This window comes from Olea europaea, unplaced genomic scaffold (assembly GCF_002742605.1).
Source record: "Olea europaea var. sylvestris unplaced genomic scaffold, O_europaea_v1 scaffold1149, whole genome shotgun sequence".
NCBI classification, from domain to species: domain Eukaryota; kingdom Viridiplantae; phylum Streptophyta; class Magnoliopsida; order Lamiales; family Oleaceae; genus Olea; species Olea europaea.
In genome coordinates, this window is record NW_019228886.1 from 45,751 (window position 1) to 57,897 (window position 12,147).

Genomic DNA, 12,147 nt, shown 5'->3' on the forward strand with positions numbered 1-12,147 from the left:
GTTGAGCACTATTTCAAGTGTCATTGTATTCAACTGAACATCTAATCCCATTTGGCCCCCATTATTTGATGTGAAAGGAATAGTAATTCATAAATATTTATGGTAGAAAATACTACTCGAAAGAAAATATTTTTTCCACTAAATATGATCATTTTGATCAATTTTTTTTATAAATATTAGTAAAAAATACCATACAAAAAGAAACTAATTTATTTTTTTATCAAGTTCGAGCATTCAAAAATATATAACAAGTTTTTCAACTTGTGAGTAATGGCAATGTAATTATGGGAAATGCAATGAAATCTTTTGAAGTGAACAATGACCACTGATTAGTAAAGAATTAATAGTAAGTTTTTATAGAATAAACAATTTTGCTACAAGTACAGAAAAATTTGATAAAATTTTTATAGAAAGATACTTGACATTTTTTTATTGATTTTTGACATAATAAACACAAAAAATGCATCATACAGGTGATGCCATTAAAGCATGTATACTATTTCTATGAAATATTCTAGAATAAAATACATTGAGAGATCGGCAACAATTTTGGATCACAACTATTTAAACTTCTTTTGTGCGAGTCGTGCGACTATACACAAGTTAAACTTGATGAGATGATGGCGAAGCCCATTTGTCTTCCTTTAAAACAAATTTATTTAATTTTTATATTCATTTTCACCATATATTTATGTAATAAAATATTTTTATACTCTTTATCTATACATTCTCTACAAAATCACTATTCAAAACATTATTTCTCCCCATCAAACAGTGGCTAAAAGTGATTGTGGATTTAGTTAATTATAGTTGCAGTCATCCCATTCTCATCTCAATTGCGATTAAGTCATTGAACTTGAATTTGTAGGAATTGGATCACTCAACTTTTAATTAAAATTAAAGCACTCAATTTGGGTACGTTTTAACAAATTTGATAACATTTCGGCTGCATTTAATGAATTTCCCATGTCTCATGCTTCAATTTGTGCAACATTAGTTTTAAGGGCAAGATCAATAAGTTTATTAAGTTGAGCGATGTCGGTGTGGTTAACTTAGTCTACTTAGATGATAACATTTATACACGTTATTTTTAATTCATAAATCATCTAATTGACTCTAACGAGTTAAATTTTCTTATGCTTCAGAATCTCAAAGTAATAATAAAGAATGCGCTAAACTATTAACATAAGTATAAATTGTGACAATTAAGAGATCACGATTAATTTTGTAAGTTTTATTACTTTGTTTGAAATTACACGAAGGAAGTGACTTAATTATGACTAAATTGAACTTAAGTGACCAATTAGTATGAATTGAAATTGATTGATGTAAATGGATTAATATGGATTGTAATGTTACCTAAAATATAATTCCCCCCACTGTACTGAAAACCCTTCTCCGTACTTTTAACGTCTTAAAGCCCGCTTTATGCCATTTTCGCCGGTTCTTAGGTGGCGCCTCCCCTGCATTTCTATATTCCTCCTCCATCCCCAGCCGTCGTCCGCCAACATAACATCTCTCATCCGCTGCCATTTTTCTCTGATGGGTGACTCTACTCAGACAAAACCCAATTCCAACTCCGGCCCACCAGCTTACTCCAGAGACGAATCTTATCTGCACAACGTCGTCCCCAAACGAATCTCCCTCTTTGAGTCCGTCCAAAACCAGCAGAAACTCCAGCGTCTATCCCTTTCTCCTGACCCCATCCAGTAATCACTATTCCTAAGTTTTGCCCTTCTGTTCATTACTTCTTTTTTTAGTTTAACTTTTATATTTTTGTTGTTGTTGTTGTTTTTTTTTTTAATAGGATTACGTTGCGGGATGGGAAGGTGAAGGAGGGTAAGAAATGGAACACTACACCATTCGACGTGGCAAGGGATATTTCCAAGAGCTTGGCCTCGAATGCCTTGATTGCAAAGGTCGATGGGGTTTTGTGGGACATGAATAGGCCCTTAGAGGGCGATTGTAAGCTCGAGCTATTTAATTTTGAGACGGATGAGGGACGTGATACTTTTTGGCACTCAAGTGCCCACATTCTTGGTCAGGTCTGATGATACATATCTATCATTGCAGATGCATTTATTAGAATGCTTTTGGATACAATTTGATTTATGTTTAGTGAAATTATGATGCTGCTTGAATTGAATTACTTGGGAGCGATCATATTTGTCCTTTTCTTCTGTGTTTGGTGTTGGCAGTCTTTGGAGCAGACTTATGGCTGCAAATTGTGTATTGGGCCATGTACTACAAGAGGGGAGGTAAAGTAATTTTTACTTGGTTTGTTGATTTTTAGCTAGGGAGTTCATAAAAAAATGATTTCTTTTCAATCTGATTTGCTGCGGTTTTGAAAATGGGATTGGATTTGTATTTCTTATTTTAGTTAGTCCTGTAATATCTGATTTTTAATTTCAACAGTGCTGCGTGATAGTTTATATGTTTGTTGGAACTGCGGTGGAATGATATGTACTGTTAAAAGGAATAACTTTTTGGTTGGTGAGCAATTAGAACCTGAGGAAACAGTTTACAAGACAGTAATATAGAAACCATGGTACCTATTACGTGAATCACTAGTTCAATATAGAAACCTTAAGAGTGATTGTGAACTGTAATGAGGACTTATGGTTTTCTGTCCTTATGGAAGAGTCTTGAATTGAATTCTTCGTGCAAGGTGATCTGTGATGAACTGAGTTAAGTTGTTCTTGTGATTAATCAATTCAGAACATAGGATGATGGGAATTCCTGAGAGGACTAACAAAGACTTGACTTTAGAGTTCGTTTCGTTTTCATCATTTTTGTTGTAAAGAAAGGAGCGTTCAGTTTTCCATTTTTGTTGACTGAATCTCCTTTCTCAGTGCCGAACTTGACTTTGAATTAGCCTACAAGTTCAAGACTCAAGAGTAGGCTGCAACTGCTCTCTTTCAATTTAATCACCGATAAAACGTACATTTCAAGTATTTCTACAAGGAGTGAAATCCAAATCGATTTCTGACTAGATTGAGCGAAACTGTGATCAATCACAACTTACTGAGAGAAATTTTTGTTTTGTTTATACTCATGGGTAAAGTTGGATTAGATCTCTCCCAATCTAGCTTTTTTAATTTCTAAATGGAGCCTTAGGTCCTACTTGGGAGTATTTATCCCGCTTTTCTAATCTTTTTTGGTTGGCACTGTTTATGAGAGTTTGGAAAACGGTGCTTGCTAATTTTTTATAGTACCGGTTCTAGGTTGTTTAAAAACCACCAAAATCAGTGTAGGGAACCATTTTTCAAATTTTCTTCCTAGTTTTCCCTTTATAAAACAGTTATTTCCAAGCCACATATTTTGTTCAAAATGAACTTGTAAATAAAATGACAGTAACTAAGCAAATTATTTACACGAAAAAAATTACTTTATATCTAAAAAATTTACTTATAAGTAAAATATTATTTATAAGATAAAACTCACTTTTGTGTAAAAAATTGCTTTTAAAGTAACATATACAACTAATAAGATTAACATTCACTTATAAAGTAAAAGAAGTTACTTATAAGTAAATCTTTATTTATAAATACAAAATTAACTTACAACTGTAAAATTTATTTATAAGTAAAAATTTACTTATAACTTAAAATTTTTATTATGAGTAAATGTTTCACATTTTAAGTTAAAAATTAACTTATATGTAAAAAAAAAATAAAAAAAATACTTATAAGTATAATGTCACTTATGAGTAAAAAAATTTGTACGAGGAATTATAAATTGAAAATTTCATCATATATGTAATTTTATTCTTTTTGAAAATTTTCAAAACATTCGAATAATAAACTCCTAAGCATGGGTAGGACTGTTTTAAAAATCCCTGTTAAAAGTCTCCAAAAATTGGACACCTCATAAATGCCTAAAACTGGTGCTTTTACAAAAATATTATAGCCGGTATCCCAAAACTCCCAAGCAGGCCTGTAGGAAACTTTGACAAGTGACTTGATTTCACACGGATTCACATTGATTTAAAATTGGATTTCAATAGCTTTTATCATTCAGTTGGTTTGCATTTTCTGCGGTATTCATATACTCGTATTAACTCGTGACAACTTATCTTGAATTGTCTATATCTTTTACAGGGATTCTATTATGATGCGTTTTATGGAGATCTGGGATTGAATGAGGATCATTTTAAGCAGATTGAAGCAGCAGCAAAAAAAGCAGTTGATGTATGGTTATTTTTATTCTCTGAATTCTGCTTTTAATAGATCTTAGTGACTACTTGGTTTACTTATGATTCCCATACTGTTGCCAAAAGTAGTATGTCCAGTGTATTGCTGCTTTAGCTATAAATATTCCCTCCCTGTTTCTTTCACTATCATTGTTGGTCGTGCCCCTTGCGTTAATTTTTATGCCCTATGATATGGAAAAGAGTGATTTCTGATTGACTCCATATAAAGTTAGACATGGTTGCGTTACAGTATATGCTCAATCTTTTATATGTCTGAGTATGTGAGCAAGATTCAGTTCTTACCAATTGTAAATCCATTTTACTAACAAAATTGTCAGATGCAAACTTGTACGTGCAAGTTGCAACAGATACCCTACAGGTGGTGGAAATTACATGCATTATTGTGTCTCGCTTGTCCTAAATCAAGTAGCTATTCCGCGAATGCTGGGCCTACGCCAAATGGTTTCTTCGTTGAATTGTTTCACGACAAATTCACGATAAATTTTCCTGTGTTTCTCAGGAAAAACAACCTTTTGAGCGTATTGAAGTTACAAGGGAGCAGGCTCTTGAGATGTTTTCTGATAATCAATTCAAGGTCAATTTTTTGCAACTTTTCATGCTTTATTAATAATTAATCTAAGGGTAAGATATTACCACCTTTGGCAATTTATCTATCATATGCTTTATTTGTTTTAGTTATTGGAGCTCATGATTATTTTCTTCCTGTTTTGATTAGGTTGAAATTATCAAGGATTTACCTGTGGATAAAACTATCACGGTATATAGATGTGGTCCTTTGGTTGATTTGTGTCGTGGACCACACATACCAAATACATCATTTGCAAAAGCATTTAGTTGTTTGAAGGTGAGATCTATCTTTAATTAATGGAAGTGAATACTTGCATGCAGGACGCAATATTTTATTTTCTTTATTGTCACTTTGAGAAATCAGGCTTCTTCAGCCTATTGGCGTGGAAATAAAGACCGTGAAAGCTTGCAAAGAGTTTATGGCATATCTTATCCAGATCAGAAACGATTAAAGGTGGTTTTCTTTGTTCTTCATTACTTCGCTTTTCCTTAATATGAATTTTTCTTCTTAGGCTGTTAAGGCTGCAGCATATCTTTGCATTATCGAGTTAATGACTTGAGGACACAGTTCAGTTCATTGGATGGTGTAATTATGAAAAAGGTTTTGAGTATCTGTTAAGAAGTAGCCAAAATGTATTTTATGCACATCTAACGTTTTTACTTGTACATGTCTTAAAAGGGCATTTAATTTGTTTAGAAGTATGAAAGTTGGTAACTGAATTCTCTTATATTTATTATTATTATTATTATTATTATTATTAATTTTTTGAAAGGAAGGGTAAAGAAGGGGGGCGGGGGGGTAAGGACACAATTCTGCTCTCTATAATTCACCCCATGTAGCCTACACAATGTAACATCCTAAAAAGTAAAAACTACATGTTTGTGGTTGCCTGCCTGAAATTTTAAACCTTCCATAATTAGTGTCGATAGGGTAATTCCTTGACTTTTTGTATGTTCCATGATATGGCTGGTGGGGTTTGGGTTCTATCATTGCTGAGAAAATCTTATTAAGTCCTTGTTTGGATTTCTTTATATTACTGAAATTATAATACGATATAAATTAGTGGTGGATAAGAATGGGTAGTAGTTGTGGGTCCTACGAAATGTACGGTTAAAAAATTAAATTTTGAATTTGACCTTTAAATTATAATGTAATCAAATACAAACAAAAGTCTTAAGTTGTTTATTCATCGTTGAGCTCCATCAGTGGTCTTGATTTCACGTTTTAAGTGCAATACTTGCAGGAATACAAGGCCATGCTGGAAGAAGCAAAGAAATATGACCATAGAGAACTGACTAAGAAGCAGGAGCTTTTCTTTTTTCACCCACTTAGGTATGAATATAAGCTACTTGGCTTTGCTTTATGTGGTCAAGTATGTTCATGATTTCATGAGATGTATTTCCTATCCAATTTAGCCCAGGAAGTTGTTTCTTCCTTCCTCATGGTGCTCGGGTTTGCAACAAGTTGTTGGAATTTATACGAAGTCAGTACTGGAAGAGAGGTTATGAAGAGGTAAGTTAATCATTTGTTGGGACATGACAAATATGCAATAAAGTGTAGAATTCATAGTATTATTACTTGATTTTGGTAGGTCTGGTCTCCAAACATGTACAATATGCAACTGTGGGAAACATCTGGTCATGCTGCAAATTACAAGGAAAATATGTTTGTCTTTGAGGTTGGAATACTATCTGATGTCAAGATTCTGATATCTTATTCTGTGTTACTTTGTTAAATAGCTAGATAATCTTGAAATGAGTAAAATGGTAAGGACTTTGTGTTAAAGATGGCATGTGTAGTTTCAATTAAAAAGTACTTATCTCTTGCTGATTGTGTTGTTCTTTCAGTATGATGAAATGGTATCTCTGGATTCTCTTGCAGGTAGAGAAACAAGAGTTTGGACTTAAGCCAATGAATTGTCCTGGCCACTGTTTAATATTTGATCATAGAGTTCGTTCATATCGAGGTGATCCGTGTTTTGTCTTCAATATCTCTCTAATAGCATGAATGTTCCATGAGCTTTGCAGTATATTTGACTGGAATCTGTACTAGGCATGATGTAACCTTCTTTTTGCCTTCATTTTATTCTCACATGGGTGTTATACAACAGTAAATTATCATTAAGGATCTCTCTAGGAATTATAGTAATTTTTTGGTCTTAATTTTTCTTTTAGTTTGACTACTAATAGTTTATAAAATGAATCACCAAAAATAACATCCGATTCCACATTGCAGAACTTCCGCTTCGCCTAGCTGATTTTGGGGTCTTGCATCGGAATGAGGCCAGTGGTGCACTTACTGGATTGACTCGTGTCAGGAGATTTCAGCAGGTACACATAAAACATATGATAGGGGATAGAATAGATTGGAAATGCTCATCACCTATTGGCTTCTGTATGTTTGAATTGATATTGACAATCCTGAACTGTCACTATCTCGAAGCTGTTGGTATCATCATGTTCCTACTTTTTACTGTAAATTCCATCTAAAATGATTCAGCTAGGCTGACACAGACAATTAAACTTTTTCCATTACACCTTTAAGAATTTCAGAATTTCTTAAAGTTTTTTGTTCTGTGGTGGGTGAGGCTATGTTGCTTCTGACACAAGTTTTTAACTTTTTTACAGGATGATGCTCATATCTTTTGCAGGGAATCCCAGGTGGATAAGATTTTGTGATATGCAGCTAGCATTTTTATATCCAGAAAAAGTTAGTTTGAATATTCTTTCGTTTCACAGATAAAAGAAGAAGTCAAGGCTGCTCTATCATTTATCAGCTATACGTACAAAATATTCGGCTTCACTTTTGACCTCAAATTATCAACGGTATAGAGATTAGTCCTCAGTGGAAATTGTAATTTTTGTTTGTCTTCTGAGCATTATGAGTGTTCTTTCAGGGAAATCTAAATGAACTTCTGGTTATCAATGGAGTTCAAGTTAATCACATGATTTTTATGTTGCAGAGACCAGAAAAATATCTTGGAGACCTAGAAACATGGGAAAAGGCTGAATCCTCTCTTGCAGAAGCATTAAATGAGTTTGGAAAACCCTGGGAGGTTAGTTATCGATCCTGCATGAGTTGATAACTTGATATGGTAGAAGCCAGTCTCATTATAAAGTTATTGGTAACGGTCTTAACTAGGGGAAAAATATTTGTGAGGGAAAGCCCTTTCTTATGTTGTGATTACTACGTTCTATCTATTTCTTTTGTCCTTGTCTTGAACTGACTTTTAGATCCATGTCATTAGATAAATGAAGGTGATGGGGCATTTTATGGGCCAAAGATTGATATCAGTGTTTCTGATGCAATGAGAAGGAAATTTCAGTGTGCAACATTGCAGGTTAGTATGTTATTGCTTTCCTCATTCTTTTTTCATTTCTTCTCACCTCCAGTGATTTTCAAAAGGCGAGGGCATGAGGTGAAGATTTTTCATTCACTAGGGGCAGCTCATGTGTGCCTGTAGCATAGAGCATAATCTCAACAAATTTTGATATTTAACCCTTGTTTGAGCCCCATTTTTGCTAAGAAAATGCATTTTTGAATAGTGTAATGATGTGAAATGTGTGGTTGAAAAATAAAGAAAAGTTTTAGATTTTCGTGTAATATTATTTTATTGAAGAATGTGTGGTTGAAATGATATCAAATCACTGTTTAAAAATGTATTTTTTCAAAAAAATGGGGCTCAAACAATGGCATAAATATTTCAAAAGAAATAGTAATAATAATAAATTAAAATGCTAATGTCATTAAAAATAAAAAGTACACTTTTCACAACTTGTCTGAAAAATGGGACTATACTATCACAAAGTGGTTTTAAGAGTGTTTAGATGAGCACGCGGTCATAAAATATTTATAGGAGTATGAGAAAGTAACAATAGGATAGAAGTTAAGATTATTCAACCCACTCGAAATTTTCAACCCCAGCTCCAAAATTCCTTACAATTTGGACTTCCAACAATAGATGAGCTGAATAGAATGAGAAGTCTCTGTTAAAACCTTAAAAGGCATTTAGACCTTTGGTTTTATAAAAGCTATAAATGTATAAAGGTGTCATAACCTGTTGAGTTTCATCTATGATGTTTTGCAGCATCATAGGAAACCTGAATATTTTTAATAATCCGAAGGTGATAGATAGTGAAACCATTAAGACAATGGCGGGAAGTGTGGTGGTTACTTGAGATATCCTTCTTTCAGAGAGATATGGGAGAGGGTTCTCTTCTTCCCTCTTATAAAGTGTGTTGAGTTTGACATTTTAAGGTTGTAAGGGCGTCAGGAGGGAGTGATTTGTTTGAGAAGATTGTGGATTGAGCCTTCTAAAGTAAAAAAATGCCTTAACAAAATGACAATCTGTCAAGTGAATGCCTTGAATGCCAGTTGTTAAGCCCTGGAAACTTAAAAGTTTGACCCAAGGTCCACAAGTGATTGTATCATCCAAGCCCCATAATACTCGAAACTCCAATACTCCCGACCAGGACATTCTGGATAACCCACCTGTGCATTCACCCTGATAATGCTTTTGAGCGTGGAACCTATCCTTTTTACTGTGCTTTTGAGCGTGGAACCTATCATTATGGTTCAAAAAAATTTGCATGTTTTGCTTTTTTTGGGAAAACTAATTTGATTACTCGCATGATAATTATTTTGTTGTTACAGCTGGACTTCCAACTTCCGGCTCGTTTTAACTTGTCTTACTCAGCAGAAGATGAAACGAAGAGGGAGAGACCTGTTATGATACACCGAGCGATTCTTGGTTCTGTTGAACGAATGTTTGCAATACTCCTGGAACATTACAAGGGGAAATGGCCTTTTTGGCTTAGCCCTCGTCAAGCAATTGTTTGTCCTGTCTCTGACAAATCCCTAACATATGCGCTACAGGTTGGTTAGCTAGTTGCAAGTACTTTGGTCCTTCACTAATTTACTTGTGCTTTATTAGTTGATTGATATGTACCTTTGATTATGTACCTTGTGCACCTTGATGCATTAGATTACGATATGTGCCTTTCTATCCTTGCCTTCTATCCGACTATTATTTTTCCTCATTTTTTCTGTACTGGGCTTCTGGCTACAAGAGTGAAGCACTATCCTGTTAGATAATGCTAGTCCTTATTCTCAAGTTCAGCTTTACAAATTTGAATTATGACCATTTTGATTCAACATTTGGTTTAAAAGAGGAATCTCACGATGATTATGGAGCTATTAAGGCCATTTGCAATCTCTCTAATTGAAACTAAAACACTTGGAATTGCTCATCTTTCAGTAAGCACCCATAAAAAAAAAATAATAATAAATAAATAAATAAAGAGAGAGAGAGAGAGAGAGAGAGAGAGGGAGAAAAAAATGCTGAAAAAATTTACCATGAACTATATATTTTGTTTTTATTTTTTTTACTAGATTGTTGTCATGAAGGCTTCCTGAAAGTTTTCACATCATTATATTTTTTATATCGGATGTAGGTACGAGACCGCATACATGATGCTGGTTTCTATGTTGATGTTGATACCACAGACAGAACAATCAATAAAAAGGTAAAAGGCTATTCCCTCAGATCTTTATTAATACGATGGTAATTGCATAACTGCTACGACGTTATATTCAAGCAAGGATTTTGCTTGTATTTATGAGATGAAGTTAGATTTGCCTCCTGTCCTACAAGTGCTTGTTTCTGTTTCCTACTTGGCAGTTTCTGTGAGCACCTAGTGTAATCATCTACTTGCCAATGGCCTTGTATGATTCCCAAATATCCAGTACTTCTTTTTGATCTAGATTTTGGAAAACCGATCCTTTTGCAAGTCTATTTGATTGCATAATGCAAGAAGGTTGACGATCTGGTTAGAAGTTATATATATAACACAATATTTTTTCCATTATTGCTAACTTTTTTCCACTTTAGATTTAGATTTAGATTTGTATGGACTGCAGTTTTTCTTTCTTGGTTACATGTATGACCTGTTAAAACAGATAGATAATGGAATGCTCCTTGATTCTCATATGACACAGGCTTGGACAAATTTATTTTCATTAAGAGCTATATTTAAGCATTCTCAAGCTAAAGGTGGCTAAAAAGCAATAGCTTTCTAGGAAATCCAAAATTACACCTGTAAACCTAATAAATAAATTACACTCGACAACCTAACAAATTAATCTGTTTGTGATTGTCTATAGACTGTATCGTTAGAGTTAATAAGGTAATGTTTTTATGTTAAAAATTTTGCTGTACTGACTGGATGATTGCATATCGTTTTAGGTACGGGAAGCTCAACTGGCGCAGTACAATTATATATTGGTTGTTGGAGAGAAAGAAGTTGCAAATGGGCAGGTTAGACATTTATTGACAATGTTGAAAGCATCAAGTATACATGTATTTTCATTTCAAAACATGCTTTACCATACTGATATAGTTGGCTATAAAGGATTAAATGTTTGACAGATAGAGAAGGTAACTATCCTAGTTTAGTTTTCTTCTCCTTCATTAAATACTCTGCAACTCCAGTATTTGACTTCATACACGAGGCTAACCATTGTTTGATGATTAAATTGATGGAAATAAGCATGGACTGGTGGTAATTAACTGGGCTCTGCAGTTTTCTGTCTCCCTAGGATGACTGGCTTTGCATCAATGTCAAGTTTGAAGATGCTAATCCCTGTTGGACTTTGCTACACGGACACTTCAACTAGAGTAGCGTAACCGTGTCCCATGCATGTCGACACGTGTAGATACCAACACTCCTTAGACACTATCATAATCATTTTTCTATTCTTTATTAGAAATATTATGCCCCTATTTGGTACAAATTAAAATTCAGATTTCAATCTAAGTCAAATTCAACGATTAATTTTAACTGCACATTTTATGGGACACATAGCATTTCAACCACAAATTTCAATTACTTTTATCAAAATCTACTAAAATTCTGATTTTAATTCCCACCAAATAGGGGTTATATATTTTTAACTCAATTATTAGTAAATAATAAACAGGTATTCATATTTAAAAAATTTCAAGAAAAATGAATAACTATAAAACTAAATTTATATTATATAAATGAAAAACATTAAAGAATTTAATTAATGTGTCGACAATGTGTTGTGTCAGTACTTTTTAAAAAAAATCTCGTGTTGGCGTATTCGACACGTATTATGTTGGACATGTGTCCATGTCGGTGCATCATGGCTATTAGACCTGGGTTTGGTATTTTTCAAGTTTTTGCATAGCCTGTAATGCTGTTAGACATTTAGTTGCCATCATCCGTCTCAATGAAATGTAAACAAAAATTGCCCAACTATTCATTAAAACATTGGTTCTAACAGAGTTTTGTACAAAATGTAAATGATTCTGTAAATTTGTTTTGGGGGGGGGGGGGGGGGG

At 33.7% G+C, this 12,147-nt stretch overlaps 1 protein-coding gene across 2 annotated transcripts in view; it reads left to right on the forward strand.

The window, feature by feature from the left end:
- Positions 1-1,372: 1,372 nt before the first annotated feature.
- The window catches only part of LOC111373651 (threonine--tRNA ligase, mitochondrial 1-like), an 11,354-nt gene continuing 579 nt past the window's right edge, over positions 1,373-12,147 (forward strand). The window contains exons 1-19 of one of the 2 annotated variants that reach the window (XR_002698988.1): positions 1,373-1,709; positions 1,808-2,045; positions 2,199-2,258; positions 4,101-4,190; positions 4,713-4,787; positions 4,929-5,057; positions 5,145-5,234; positions 6,025-6,113; positions 6,197-6,293; positions 6,373-6,459; positions 6,663-6,747; positions 7,017-7,111; positions 7,409-7,441; positions 7,520-7,606; positions 7,744-7,836; positions 8,029-8,121; positions 9,481-9,656; positions 10,235-10,306; positions 11,026-11,097. Coding sequence is in view for 1 of the 2 variants with exons in the window: in XM_022996213.1 (XP_022851981.1) it covers positions 1,429-1,709; positions 1,808-2,045; positions 2,199-2,258; positions 4,101-4,190; positions 4,713-4,787; positions 4,929-5,057; positions 5,145-5,234; positions 6,025-6,113; positions 6,197-6,293; positions 6,373-6,459; positions 6,663-6,747; positions 7,017-7,111; positions 7,409-7,441; positions 7,520-7,606; positions 7,744-7,836; positions 8,029-8,121; positions 9,435-9,656; positions 10,235-10,306; positions 11,026-11,097 (2,088 nt within the window). In the remaining variant the exon portion in view is untranslated. Of the gene's footprint in view, positions 1,710-1,807; positions 2,046-2,198; positions 2,259-4,100; positions 4,191-4,712; positions 4,788-4,928; positions 5,058-5,144; positions 5,235-6,024; positions 6,114-6,196; positions 6,294-6,372; positions 6,460-6,662; positions 6,748-7,016; positions 7,112-7,408; positions 7,442-7,519; positions 7,607-7,743; positions 7,837-8,028; positions 8,122-9,434; positions 9,657-10,234; positions 10,307-11,025; positions 11,098-12,147 lie in introns of both variants that reach the window. The other variant, XM_022996213.1, reaches the window with a different exon arrangement.